At 38.5% G+C, this 15,928-nt stretch overlaps 1 protein-coding gene across 1 annotated transcript; it reads left to right on the top strand.

Annotated features, from left to right (window-relative positions):
• Positions 1–13,287: 13,287 nt before the first annotated feature.
• rasd4 (rasd family member 4) lies at positions 13,288–14,377 on the top strand. Its single transcript, XM_033971171.2, has one exon. The coding sequence runs from the start codon at positions 13,323–13,325 to the stop codon at positions 13,947–13,949; it is 627 nt and encodes a 208-aa protein (XP_033827062.1). The 5' UTR covers positions 13,288–13,322; the 3' UTR covers positions 13,950–14,377.
• Positions 14,378–15,928: the final 1,551 nt, after the last annotated feature.

Raw genomic sequence — 15,928 nt, 5'->3', positions numbered from 1 at the left:
AACTGACTTTTATGAGCTTTTAAACACGTTAGAATGTTGTTAGAATATGTTTAACACAATAATCCTGCAAAACACATGTGAATGAAATAAAAAAAACACAACTCCAGGGATGTTTTTAACGAGAAAACATTATATATAGATGAGAAAATAGCGTAATATGGGCCGTTTAACTGATGTAAAACTATAATAAATATAACCACAGGTACTAGCCCATGAAAACCAAGCAATTATCAGGGAACCATGTAAACTGTCACATGCGCTTTGACACAGGAGCCCACGTACCTCGCGCTAGTATCCATCTGCGCCTCTGTCACCTCGGCCCGTCTCATTACTCAGGACGTGATGTTCCGAGGTGGAGGACACGACAGGAGAGCCAAAGTTAGCCAGAGGGCGGGCTTTGGGAAGGGGGGTGCTCCCAGAGGTGATCTTGTGCATGTCCATGTGCTCTGATCGGGTTCCGAAGGACAAAAGGCTCAGCTTAGGAGACAGGAGAAATCAGAACAGGGCCTTCTGTCTATTTTCAGTGTGTTATGGTGGAGCTGGGCTGACATACATCGGGTGGTGCGTGCGGGATAACGAGAACCACTTTACTGTGAGTCCAAATAAACAACTTTTTTTTATTATTATTTGTGTTTTATTGCAAAAATAGAGAAAAAATTATAATATCACACGCAGTGCTGTTTTTTTTTTTCTGTTGGAGTATGACATCATCACAGTCTAGAAAACCGAAAACGACCAATACTACTGCACGAGTACTTTAGATTTAGTTTAACTGTATCACAAAATACACAGTAAAAACATGAAACATTCGGCACAGTTCAGAAAGTACATTGCTCTTTGAACACGTCACTGTTCCCCATTATCTACTGTCGACTTTTGAAATGTTTCTTTGAGCCAGTTCTAGTAGTAATAGTGGTAGCCTCGTATCTATCTGTTTGTCTGTCTGTCTATCCATCTATCTATCTGTCCATCTGTTCGTCTATCTATCCATCTATCTATCTATCCATCCATCATCCATCCATCTATCTATCCATCCATGCATCCATCTGTCCATCCATCCTCCATCCATCCGTCTGTCCATTCATCTATCCATCCATCCATTCATCTGTCTATCCATCCATTCATCTGTCCATCCATCCATCCATTCATCTGTCCATCCATATGTCCATCCATCTATCTTTCTTTTTTCTCCCCATGACAGTATTCAGAGCATTACTGAGGTTCAGAATTCACTCTTAAATGAACCATAATTGTAGTTTTGTATATTTATATCGTCCTTTTAATACATTTCTTCCTCTAAGTCTCTGAATTAAACAGATAAACCGTGTTACTTAGATGTTGATCAGTTCAATTGACAGTAACAAAAAAAAATCATAATACTTGGAATCTATGAACCGTGATGGGCTGTTATTAACAAGAGTTTGAGGAAAAGAAAGTTTAAGGTGAGTCTAAATGTGCGTCTGTGTAATGTCTCAGTCGTCCAGGTGTGATCCAGGATGTGAGGACAGAGTAGAGGGTACACAGGGTACACAGGGTACACAGGGTACACAGGGTACACAGGGTACACAGGGTACACAGGGTACACAGGGTACACAGGGTACACAGGGTACACAGTAACACACACTGGCCCTAATGATAATAAACTGCACTTTTAGCTCCAGTATAACGATGTTTCTTCATTAAAAACACCTGCACTTTTTTTTTGTTTAGACGGGTTGGAGAAATCCTGCAGATTTGGTTCAAAACAGGTGACAGACTCTACCAAAAAGTTACATAGTTCACCTTTAATCTGTACTTAAATAGACCCCTATTACCATTAGCTGTACTTTTGTCTGACTTTTTTCTTTTTTATCTACATTGATGAATCTATAATAAAATATTTGATATGTCCTAGTGAGAATCTAAGAATAAATAAAGGTCTGGTGGACGGTGCAGCTGTACTTTCTACTCCACTACATTTCTGAACAGGACTGAAGTAAAAAGTACTTCTCATATGATTTCAAGGGTTATTTTTATCACATTTGTGGAAACACCCTGACTAAAATTTTCAAGTTCAAGCTTCAATTTTGAGAAAAAACTAAAATAAACACACACACTTTATGAGAAAAATGAAAAAAATGATTCGTTTTGCAACTTTTGACCAAAATATGTCTAATTTTTTATAAATATCACTACATTTAGCACGTGATATACTTTTACTTTTTACTCTTGAAGTACATTTTTAAACAGGTACTTCAATATTGTCGCTTAAGAGACTTTTACCTCTGTATCTGTACATCATCCCCACTGACGCCAACGTGTCCAAAATAGAAAACCTCATAATAAAACTATAAGACGTGTATAAGACGTATAAGCTGGACAGCAAATATTACTTCAGCTTCTGCCTAAATCCGTTAGAACAACATCACCGGAACTTCCTGCTGTTAAACCGACCAAACATATTCCGAGCGACACATTTTCTTGACAATTTCTTTCCTCTCATTATTTTCAAACCCACACAATTCTCCAAATGTCTGAAAACTTTGCAAAACAAGATAACAACAGATAGAGAAGTCAGCGCCCCGTCTCCTCACACCGACCGTTAGACAAAGCTCCTGCGATGTGTCGTCTGAGCCGTCCCACAGTGTAATTGCACGATGGGTAAGTCAATAGAACAGAAGGTACACAGCGACTGAGCACGACAACAAGACACGGCCAGTGCTGGATCAAGTACTCGCTTTTGTTACTTAAGTAAAAATACAGATACAGGGGCTAAAGATTATTCAAGTAAAAAGAATCACATGAAAAAATCAATTTAATCACATGAAAATATTTACTTTTAGAGATTTTTAGAACAATTAAAGCATTGCATATAATGATTTTGATGAAGAATTTAGTTGATTTTAAGTGATTTAAATGTTTTTTGTTGTTTTTTTCGAGCGGTTTTTGTGTATTTGTGCATTTCGTTTGGTTTAAGTTGAGTTAATGTTGCAACTTTGAGCAGACACTGTTGTCAAAGTCGTGAAGTAAAAGTACAAAAGTATCCACTGTAAAAGCACTTAAGTACATTTTTTAAGTAGCTGTATTTTACTTAAGTGTTGTACTGTTACTTTTGTGCTTTGTTCCTTCAACCACTGCTGGGTAACTTGACCTATTTATTGCATAACTTTATAAAAATACACAAGTTCACGGGGCATCAAAACATTTAGTGCCGCAGTTTGAAATTGAGGTCAGAATTCTGTGGTTCAATTTGCTGCTTAACTGTCAAAATGTGGCTGTTTTGACTTGTTTTTCTCCTTTTTTTTTTGTTTTTGTAAAGGTGCATTGTGTAACTACTTGGGAGATGGTACCGTTCGGCCTGGAATGTTCCACAGTAGAGCGTTAAACATCTCTAGACACGTATCTGTCCTTGGAGATGCTTGGCCAAGTTACAGGTCTGACATTCATTTAATCATTTTTTATTTTATTCCATTATTTGTTTTCTATTTATTTTGCATCAGAAATATTGTAATTGACTAAACACTAAACAGATAGATTAGTTTAATGCCCTAATATGGAACATTTCAGGTAATTGCATAATGGTCGTGTCAATAGAACAAAGTGTACACTGGGACTGAGCATTACAATAACACAAGATTAAACAGTGAAAGTGGCTTGTGTTTATTATATAGTTATACAATAAATAAGTTCTGCTTCCTGCTGGTCTCCATGGAGAAGATGATTTTTTTTTGCCTGCAGTTTTCTACAGTGAAGTGATAAACTTTTCGACCGTTATCTCCTTGGAGACAAGCAGGTGGCAGCACTTGGCCAAGTCACAGGTCACTTACTTTAATTATTTATTTAGTTAGTTATAAATGTATGTATTTATCTATTTATCTATTTATTTGTTTTTCATTTTTATTTTATTTATTTATTTAGTTATCCATTTATGTATTTATCTATTTCATTTTTATTTTATTTATTTAGCTGGATAATTAGTTAACTATCTATCTATTTAGTTATTTATTTTGTTTTTATTCGTTTATTTTTTATTTATTTATTTTATTATTTTTATTTATGTATTATTTAGTTAGCTATCTATTTATCTATCTATTTTGTTATTAATGTATCTATGTTATTTTATTTGTATTTATTTGTATTTATATTTATTTATTTATTTATTTTAATCTATCTTTCAATTCATTTTTCCAGTAAAAACATTAATGCTAGATATATAGACAAATGCTATTTTTAATCCTACACTATGAAACCTGACACTACATTGTGATAGTGAAGAAAAACAAAAAAGAAACTTTTTTTTTTTTTGCCTGAAATGTTCCAAACATTAATATCAGTTCAAAGTAGGGCTGCAAAAGTAGATACTAAAACTAGAATCGAAACTTGATACTTATTTGAGCAGGAATCAATCGAAAAAGTCACATTCTTAGGACAGAAATGAACCGTTCCTGAATATCTTTAGAGTGATCTTAAGCTGTAAGACCAAATAAACTAGTACTGCCTGGACGACTGAGGGATTACACAGATATAAAAGAAAGTACAATGATTTTATGCTGAAAATGACATTATATTGTGTAAATAAAGAGTGTTTTCTTGGTATCAGAATCAGTATTTCGTATCGAGTTTATTCCTTAGTATAAAAAAAAAAATCAAGTTTGAAATGTTAATATCACAACGAGATTAGTTAAAATATTATAAAAAATATTGCAGATTTATGACAAAAACTGACAGGATTCAACATTAGTCAATTTCCTGTTTGGTCGTTTTTTTTTCCGAGAGCCGTGACCCACCCACAGAGTCAGACGGACACTCCTATAGAATCATTAGCAATTACCCACTTAACTCAGCAGCAAAGAGCAAAAGAGCCGTCCCACGTGTCTCGGGTTTGTAGGTCAGCGGATCGTACATGTGTGTGCGTTTAATCATATGCGAGTGTGTGTGTTTAGGTTGTGAGTGCGGGCGGAGGGCGTTTGCTAAAGGACCTGAGCTGTTGACTTTTCTGAGTACGCTCACGAGTCACATGAGCGCAAAGGAGACCGGACTTTTAATCTAGTTTGGAAAATGTCTAACGTGCAGCTACTTCAAATCTAACTGAATGAATCAAAACAAATCAGCAGTGAAAGGTTTTGTTGGATGAGAGCCATATGGAAGCACTTTCATAACCGAGTTGTTTATGAAGTTTCAGGGACGGTTTGGGCACTTTACAACTGTAGGTGTTGTCAAAAATATCGAAAATTTGACACGAATTGATGCTAAAACTAGTATCGAAACTAGATATTCATTTAATACTAAAAAAGTCACATTCCCAGCACAGAAATGTAGTTTTTTTCTAGCCGTGCAGCACTAAATCAAAGTGGTATCTTGATTTATTAACGCTAAAATACGTAACAGGTGCACGACGTTGGATATGGAAGACGTGGGGACTCATGAAGACGCCATGCGGGTTTATCAGGACGTGTGGACAATAAGATAACGGTGATGTTCTGGTGGTTTTGGTTAAAGCCACGTCTCAGGACAAGGTTGTAAAACACTCACCTTGTTCGACGTTGCCTAAAGTTTCTTAATGTTTAACGCTGTGCAGACTAGAAGAAGACCAGCCTGACAAACACATACACTGGGAGACACTGTAAAAGTCTCTCAGAGAATCGGTGCAGTGTTGACTTGTTGCACATAAACACTGAACATTTAACACAAACCAACCTACTTTACTATAATATTTTAGCGCTGAAACCTTTCCAAGCCTCTACAAAGACATCGCAGTTTAATTTTATTGATGTAAAAAGTGAGCGAGGCAGAATAAGAGACACTATAAAAGTTATGCACATCTCAGGACTCTCTTCTGTCCTTTCCGTAGAGTCCATTGCGTCGTTGTTCACTTTACCTGTGTGGAACTCGGTCTCCTGGTCCTCTTTGACATTCTTACCGAAATGAACCTTTCCTGAACAGTTTTCTAAAGATCTTGAGCTGTATCAGAACAAGTATAAGACACATAGACTAGTGTACGCAGATGGAACGCTACGAACCGACTGGACAATTGAGGGATTGCAGAGATATAAAGTCACAAGGGAATAGAAAACAAAAGTACTTGTCCTCACGACTGACTTACAGACGGTAGATCGATCGGTGCGTCGAGAGCGGAGTGTTTGCCGTGGTCCAGGGGAAGAGCGGGAGTAGCAGAGTCTGAGACGAGACAGACAGTATCGGTAGAGAAGAGCCTGAGTATCGGAGACTGAAGAGCTGAGCGGGTCCAGGGAGCGGGATCTGGTGAGGAGCAAAAGTATCCAATTCAGCAGGAGTCAAAAAGCGACAAAACATGAACTGAGCCAAGCGAAGTGTACCTCAAAGATACGTGGACGATTTGGCGCCGGGTGTTAGGTCCTGGCTCCTCTGATCCTCCCCAGGTGCAGCTGATTGTTGATTAGCTCCAGGTGTGTGAGGGAGGAGCCAAAATCTCCACCCCAGCTCCAGGCTCAGACACAGAAGGGAGGGGGGAAAGTGCAAAAAAAAGGCAGGACCGACAGGGATCATGACAGTACTACAATTTAATGCTGAAAATCAACTTCTATTGTCGAAATCCATTTTTTCGTGGTGTCAATCAGTATTGAGTATCAGCATCTCTTCCTTAGAATCGAAATTCAGTTTGAAATTTTCGTTTTGTGCTGCAAATAAGGTCTTGTGGTCATTAGCTAACGTGTAATATTATGTATTTGTGTATTTGTGCATTTACTTATTTTATTTTTCTTAGAGAGTCAATGGAGAAAACTGGAAGAGAAATTTACTTCCAGAGCCTCAAAGTGGGAAGAGAGCTGTTCTTCAATCATCGTGCAATATCAAAATGAGAAATGCACTGAGATAAGTCGGGTTAACCATGTTTACAATATCAAGGCATAAAATCGAGTGCAGAGTCTTGTTGTCTGTGGTAAAAATCTCATATGATGCACTATTTGACCCTTTGAAACTACTTTTAAGCACCTGAACCTCAACAAAATAGGGAATCCATACAGATAATGCTTGAAACAATAACCTCTAAACAAGCAGTTCAATCTAAAATGAACTATGTTTGCTTTGCACGATGGGACTTGTTAAGTAACAGGGATTAGGACAGTTACAATTACATACAAATGAATGCAACGTGATACTCAGCGATATACGAACTCAAATATGACACACCCTAAAGTCCTTATTCAACATTTACACTTCCAAGAGTACGACTTTCTACTCTGAGGAAATGGTTTGTGTAATTAATCGCTAATCAAACATCTCGTGCACTCAAGGAAACTGACCTTTCTTAAGTAGCACTGACCATTTATCAAGAATTCTGTTAAACTCTTGACCTTATTCTGTCCCACGCACTTTTTCGTCAATGCAACTAAACCGCGCTGTCCTTGTAGAAGCACTTCTGGTTCAGCGGAAATCTCGTGGAAAGGTTTCAGCGCTAAAATATTATATAAAGTAGGCTGGTTTGTGTTAAATGTTCAACGTTTATGTGCAACAACAAGTCAACACTGCACCGATTCTCTGCGAGGCTTTAAAACGGCTCTTTAGTCCCTAGAGAACTTATTTACTGTCAAGATCGGCAGCTTCTTGCAAAAATAAGACAGCCCGAAAGACGATGGCCGGAGAAAGGTGAATACTGCAACTTTTCAGCCATCATTTTGTGCTAAAACTTTGATTTTAATGAATGGAATAGAATATTTGGTCACTGTTCTGGGACTTTGAAGTAGTGTAATCAGATATTTGTAAGTTACACACAGCTGAATTGCAGTTGAAAATGGAGTTTCATGTTGTAGTAAGAAATATCATCAAGATTATCGCCAACAAAACGCTAAAAAGAACACATTTTATAGCGTGTGCAGTTTAAAGAACACATAGAAGTGCTTGTGTCGGCTCTATAGTACAATCTATGGCCCCTGTGCATCGTTATGTCATAATTTGGACATTTGAAATCGCAATATTCATCTAAAACGACTGCCCAATTGGAGCTGATTTTGTTGTAAACGTCATCGCAGCTAAGAGTCGCGTTGCTGTCGGTCTCTTGTTTGAATAGCACTGGAGCAAGAGCAGATTTTTGTTTAAACTTTGTACCAAAATGACTAAGCGACACTGCTGAACCCTACGTGTGTCACTGATTGAAAAGTAAAATTGAAGAACAGTTATTACAGTAGAATGCGTGTGCACCAGGGGCTGTGAAAACGAGGGTTGATTGGAGCGATGACGTGTTAAGTACAAGAGAATAAGGATTACTCAAAGGTGCACGACTCTAAATACAACTTCAAGAGGGTAAATGAGAAGAAGAAACAGCTCTAACATGGCGGAAAGCTGTGAAAAGTCGATTTTACCTAATAGATCCGCTTTAATACTGAAAAAAATCCCATGAACATGACAAAATTTGACGTTTTCTTGAATAGTTTTTGAAATTTGGAGGTTTATTAACACCAGTCTAGAACCACATGGCAGCTCAAAATGACATGACGTGTTTTTTTTTTCCATCAAATTGACGACGTTATCAGGGAAAAGAAGCCCATTTTACTTTAGTTTAACTTCTTGCCACAAAACTTTGAGTGCACCGGAGCAAAATGTCAGGGTTAAAAGGCATGGCTGACTACTATGTTTAATGAACTGTGCGTTAGAGAAGCAGCTTTAGCGCTCGGGGAATATGAAATGATGGATGGTACGAGTCCAGACAGCGGTCAAACTCCAAAGACATGCCTCCCCACTGATGCACCAAAATATCAAATAGGTCACTTTGATTTTAAGTTTGAAGGTAGGATACAAACTGCACCTACTGCTGGGTTTGAGATGATAGATTTATACAGATGGAGGGCAGCGAAAAGATTGTTAAAATGCAGTAAGATCTTAAGTCTGGTCAATAATAGAAATGATCAGGTTCAACATTTTGGACATTTCATGGTAAAGGACGATGTAATCAACAGGAAAAACTGGCCCGTCCCTCCATGAATATTGTTTTTCCAAGCTTTTTTGGTAGAAGAGATAACGTGTCCTACCACAGCTCTGCAGATGACACTCAGATCTATGTGTCACTGCAGCAGGTGAATATGGACCAGTGGATTCACTTACTGCATCCAACAGATCAGTGTGTGGAGGAAAAACAACTTTCTCCAACTAAACTCAGACAAGACTCAAGTCAACATCTTTGGTCCACAGAAACATAGAGAAAGTGTCAGCAGTCACCTCCAGTCTCTCTCTCTAAAACCTTCAAATCAGTCGAGAAATCTAGAGGTGATAATGAACTTTAACAGCCACATCAAATCAATAACATCTGCAGCTTTTTACCATCTAAAAACATCGCAGAAATCAAAGGTAAACTGTCAAAACCAAAGACTTAGAGAGACTTATCCATGCGTTTGTCTCCAGTAGTTTAGACGACTGTAACGTCCTGATCACTGGCCTCTCCAAACGAGCCTTAACACAGAACAGAACATCCAGAACACTGCTGCTCGGGTCAGGACTAGAACCAGGAAGTACTTCACACATGTGTCCTGTGGCTCAGATCTCTGGCTCCTGTGGCTCAGAGAATAGATTTTAAAGGAGCTGTTTTAATGACATATGAACCATCTCACACTCTTCAGGGAGGACGTCAGGGACCGGCCTCCTGCTGGTCCCAGAGTTCGGACTAAATCAGGACTAAACATGGAGAATCAGTGTTTCATTTTTCTGCAGCTAAAACATGGAACATTTTTCTTGAAGATGTGAGACAGACCTCGACTTTGACAATGTTTAAATCCAGGCTCAAAACAGTTGTGTTTATCTTTGCATGTGACCGAAAGGTTTTTATTCTGCCTCTTCTGTTTTAATGTTAACTTTATGATGATTATTTGTGATTATTTATGTTTTGATTTGTGTGATTTTAATGTCTTTTTTAATTCTGTAAAGCACTTTGAATTACTGTGTGTACGAATTGTGCTGTACAAATAAACTTGCTTTGCGTTGCCATTAGATAAAGTACAATCATCAAAGTATTTAAAGCTCCAGTATCTTTCCGCAGTACAGACGTATTTTTAAGCAGCTCTTACCGTCAAACTATGTCCACTGTGTGCCGTCTGTGTCTAATTATACAACGTTTTATCATCTGAAAACCAGGAAGTGCACATTAGCATGCCAAACTCCACCCCTCCGCCCTTTTAAACTCATCATGGTGAATAACTCGGACGCTCAGAACGCAGTAAAAACCCAGTACACCGCTTTTACGAGGATACTGTGAGTAAAAAGGCTAACTCTGTATTAGTTTGTGTGAGTTCTCGGGTACAACTTCTACATGAACTACTGGAACTCGCCGTTAATTACTAAAGGTTTCCATGACGATGATCCCTCGCCAATTTTCCGTTGACATCATTTAGCATCTAATGGCGTGCCGAACCCCGTGTAATACTTTCACAAAGGACTCATCTGAAAGTGTATCCTTTAGCAGAACCATTATGTCGTATTTGAAGTGCGCTTGATTCTCGTGACTGCTAAAGGACCGTGAGTGACAGATATAACCGTCGCGGCGCATATACTCGTGTCCGCCCCTTAAGGTAGTCGAATCCGCCGTATCCTAGCGACGTACGACAAAGCCTACCACAAATCTGAATGCCATAATCATAGTGACAGAGAGACAACTGTTCAGAAAGACGAACCTTTGCAGCAAAACATGCAACTTCTCAATGAGGTTTTTATGGAACGTTCTGATTAGAATAGAACGATCCGTCGGTTAGTCACCTCAACGTGTGAGCGAGGCGTCAGTCGAACAGTGACTAAAGCTGCCACGTTTCTAATGTGGTGGAACGATGTGAAAATTAAAGAATAAAACGACACTGCAATGTTTGTCTTCTGCATGGAGTGCTGTTGTTATTGTTTTCTACGTCACAAAAAATAAGAAAGACATTAAAATCGTAATACAACACATTAAAACATAAATAATCACAAATAATCAGCATGAAATTAATATTAAAGGAGAAAAGTGCAGAATAAAAATACAAATTTCAGTCGTATGCACAGATAAACAGAACCGTTATGAGCCTGGATTTAAGAAAAGTCGAAGCCTGTCTCACATCTTCAGGAAGAATGTTTCAGGTTTTAGTTAAGTATAAAACTGAAAAGCTGATTTCCCATGTTTAGTTCTAGTTTGGTCCTGGTTTAGTCCCGGTTTAGTCCATTTTTAGTCCATGTTTACTCCTGGTTTAGTCCATATTTACCGCTAGTTGACCCCTGGTTTAGTCTTGGTTTCGTCCTTTTTAGTCATTTTTTAGTCCTGGTTTAGTCTGGTTTAGTCCTGGTTCAGTCCTGGTTCAGTCCTGGTTTAGCTCTGGTTTAGTCTTGGTCTAGTTCAGGTTTAGTTGTGGTTTAGCTCTGGTTTAGTCTTGGTTTCCTCCTTTTTTAGTCCTGGTTCAGTCCTGGTTCAGTCCTGGTTCAGTCCTGGTTCAGTCCTGGTTCAGTCCTGGTTCAGTCCTGGTTTAGTCCTAGTTTAGTCCTGGTTTAGTCCTGGTTTAATCCTAGTCTAGTCCTGGTCTAGTACTGGTTTAGAACTGGTCTAGTTCTGGTTTAGTTGTGGTTTAGTCCTGGTTTAGTCCTGGTTTAGTCTTGCTCAATGACACAGCAGCACTCTCCACATTACGACAAATACTATCTCCAAACCAGCTCCTTTAAAGTATCATGACACGTGAAAATACATATACATTTGATACAAGCTTTAGCCCAGATGCCCTTCCTAATCCAACATGTTATCGTGTTTTGAAGTTGGAAAAGTGATGTTTTGTTTTTGTTTGTTTTGTTTTGTCTGTATCTGCCTAAATGTGTTATGTTCCTAAATGTTTCCGCTCACTGTTTGTGTTATTTTACAATTTATTCAGTCTTAGCACTTCACAGTCAAACATATTACACACACACACACCCCCACACACACACAAACACCCCCCCCCCCCCCCCACACACACACCCCAACACACCAACACACACACAAACACACAAACACAAACACACACAAACACAAATAAATAAATGCTGTTATTCATGGGTTTCAGATCACTGTTTAAAGGATCATTTTTTTTGCTCTTTTCATCGTCCAAATGACAGTTTTGTTTTAAAATGTGTTTTGTGAATATTGTGGCCAAACGAGTTGAGACAAATATCAAATTGTGATTTTTCTGACAAACATTGACATTTGATTTGTGGTTTCTGTTTAGTTACAAACAATGGTACAAATACATCTTTTTTTTGTAAGATTAATTAATTTGTACATGGTCCCTGAGAAAGAAAGAAAGACAGACAGAAAGAAAAATAAATAAAGAAAAAAACAAAGAAAGAAAAAACAATAAAGAAAGAAAGATGAATACATGAATAAATTAAAAAAGAAAGAAAGCAAATAAATGCATAAATAAATAAATAAATAAATACACAAATAAAAAAATACATAAAAATAAGAAAGAAAGAAAACAAATAAATAAATACATAAATGAATAATAAATAAATAAGAAAGATAAATAAATAAATACATAAATGAATAAATAAATAAATAAAATAAATAAAGATAAATAAATACATAAAAAATAAGAAAGAAAGAAAACAAATAAATGCATAAATGAATAAATAAATAAATAAAGAAAAATAAATAAATAAATACACAAATTAAAAAAAAAATCAATAAGAAAGAAAACAAATAAATAAATACATAAATTAATAAATAAAGAAAGAAAGATAGAAAGATTTTAAACAAGTCCAGAAGAATCGACAAAATGACCGACATATGACCTGACAAACTAATTCCACAATGGCATTTTGTTGTTTGTGGGGAAATGATGGCACTAATCACGTTCATTCAAATTGCATTAATCTTACAGCCCTAATCGCCATGGCAACTGTGCTCATTTTGCATCCGTCCACACCCATGGAGCGGCGATCTCCTCCATGACACATAATCAGACTGTAATTCAATCACTGCTCCTTCTGTTACATTTGGCACATCACTGTTTGGACAACTTTTATTTTTTATTCTGCACTTTTCTCCTTTAATGTTAATTTTATGATGATTATTTATGTTTAGATTTGTTGTATTGTGATTTTATTGTCTTTTTTATTCTGTAAAACACTTTGAATGACTTTGTGTATGAAGTGTGCTATAGAAATAAACTTGTCTTGCCTTTTCCCTCTCTCCTGTCCTTTTCCCTCTCTCCTGTCCCTCTTTGTGTCTCTTCTTGTCTCTTCTTATGTGAGAGTTTGTTTCTCTCTCCTGATTGGCCGGCTGCAGACGTGGGCGTGGCCAGCGCGTGTGCATAAATACCCTGCACGCACGAGCCCCGCACAGATCCATGCATCTGTTCTCTCAGTCGTTCCTTCCCTCGCACTGAGCCATGTCTTTAGAGGTGAAGGAGAAGACGGAGGTGCGCCTGGTGTTCCTGGGCGCGGCTGGAGTGGGTAAGACCGCGCTCATCCAGCGCTTCCTGAAGGACACATTTGAGCCCAAACACCGCCGCACTGTTGAAGAACTCCACCGCAAAGTCTACGAAGTGGGAGGAATCAAAGTCACCATCAACATCATGGACACGAGCGGCAGCTACTCGTTCCCGGCCATGCGTAAACTGTCCATCCAGAACAGCGACGCGTTCGCCCTGGTGTACGCCGTGGACGACCCCGCGTCTCTGGACGCCGTCAAACAACTGCGAGAAGAGATTTTAGAGGTGAAAGAAGATAAATTCACTCCCATAGTGGTGATTGGGAACAAAATCGACAGGCAGAATGAAAGACAAGTGTCCAGTGAAGACGTGCTGTCCACAGTGGAGATGGACTGGAACCACAGCTTCGTGGAGTCATCCGCCAAAGACAACGTCAATGTTCTGGAGGCGTTCAGAGAGCTGCTGCAACAAGCCAACCTGCCCAGCAGACTGAGCCCTGCACTGGCCAGGAGAAGAGAAACTTTCCCCAAAGACAGTAACAAACATCCGCCCATGAACAAGACCAACAGCTGCCACATCTCATGAACATCAGCACCTGCCAGATCATGAGCTCTGCAAAAGACTGACGACACCTGCAGACATGAACATCAACAGCTCTCAGATCTTATGAACTCTCTGCTAAACTCAGTACAACAGCTCTTAAATATCATGAGCAAAAGACTGAAGACTTTTGTACCGCAGTGGTTTGCATAGACTGTTTAGATACAACTTTGCCTTTGGTTATAAATGTGTTTCAAACAGATTAGACCGGCTTATATTTATGTCATACTTCAGGCTTGTATTATTACAGTGTTGATAAAAGTGCAATAACTGTGATTTTGTTATGCAAAGTGACAGACACGTGGCTTTTGTCAATAACATGGGTCATACTGTATTACACAAATATCTACAATATAAAACATGAGTGTGTATTAAAGTGTACAGGCTATTTACTGTTACTCTGTATTTCAACTACGTCAAAGAATAAATTATTATTTTTTATTAAAGTATACGTTCTACTTGTGTAGGCCTACTTTGAAATCAATGTGTGTGTGTGTGTGTATACATATATGTGAAAATATATTATAATCTAAATGAAAAGAAGGGAACTTACACATTTTTCTCAGCATGGTCAGGTTACTGCATTAGTGACAAGTTGATGCTGGAAAAAAATAAATAAAATTATATATTTACTTCAGATCTACCACACCAGACAAGACATAACTGTGATCGCTCTGTTGTTTATCTCCATCACAGTGTCCGCTTGGTCCATCTCCATTCTATCAGTCTGTATCTGAAGTCAGGATCTTGGCTCGATCATTCTCCACGACCTTTGGAGGCGTTTCCCACCTTGACCTCGGGGTCTCCAGTCCGTACTCTGCACAGATGTTTCTGCACACTCCATGTATGTTTCCCTGCAGTTTTGAGCTGAATTGTGCCAGGGGCCTCTTTGCACAGCCTGCACCTTGGGTCTTGTCTGGTGTGGTAGATCTGGGCCTCTATTGCTCTGGTGCTCAAGGCTCCTGTGCTTCAGTCCAGCTCTCTCAATCCATCGGTGTGATTTGTTGATATGAGCCACTTCAGTTATGTCCTCGTGCAGGGGCTTGTCCTTCCATGACGGTTCCTCCAGCGCCTCTTCCTCTGTGCTCCACCATCAGAGGAAGAGGCACGTCCTTGATGCACTTATGTATCTTGGGTGCTTCATCCTGGACTGTGGCTCTCACACTCACTAGTCCTAGTCCTAGTCCTTCCTTACGGCCCGTGCACAGTCTCATGGTGCTGGATTTGGGATGAAACTCTCCACGCATGATCAGGAGCTTTCAGGTCTTAACATCTGTGGTCTGTATCTCCTCCTTTGGCCAGTGCATGATCTGCTGGGCATCTGACGTAGCTGTTTATTGCCTGGGTCTTGTATGTGTATGTGTATGTATATATATGATGTCACTTTAGCTGTAAATATGAAAAAATATATGTATAAATTAATAAACACCTTCAGAATAAACTACATTATTAATTATGAATGATGCTGTCTGTGGTTATACTGCCCTCTGGTGGACATTGTAGTCATGAACATTATAGTTTAGGGGCTTGAATGAAGTTGATTTTATTCATCACTTTATTATGACGTAATTAACATCCAGCACCATTTATGGCACATGTCAGAAAATAGTCAAAAACCAGGTGAAAAACATTCTCAATGATGTGAAACTGTATCGGGCAAAACTCAAATGTGAAATACTTAAATCAAATTATAGCCAAATGTTCCACACGTGCACGTTTCAACTTTCCACACAGAATTCAGAGCAACAAAAAGCCATATTATAAAGCCTTTCATAATAAGTAATTTATAACATGTGTGCACTTGTTTGCATCCACCTGTACAAATTCCCTAACATGACCACACATCTAGAAAGTAAAAAAGATCTGCTTCCTCTTTCCACAAACGTTCACAGACACGGTGCATTGTTTCCCTGAGTGTTACGAGGAAGTTCCTTTGATTATCGGGTTTGAAGTTCCTCTTTACA

The sequence above is a fragment of the Periophthalmus magnuspinnatus genome, chromosome 8 (assembly GCF_009829125.3).
Source record: "Periophthalmus magnuspinnatus isolate fPerMag1 chromosome 8, fPerMag1.2.pri, whole genome shotgun sequence".
Taxonomy (NCBI): domain Eukaryota; kingdom Metazoa; phylum Chordata; class Actinopteri; order Gobiiformes; family Gobiidae; genus Periophthalmus; species Periophthalmus magnuspinnatus.
The sequence above is the reverse complement of the archived record's forward strand: the minus strand, read 5'-3'. Positions and strand labels throughout refer to the sequence as shown.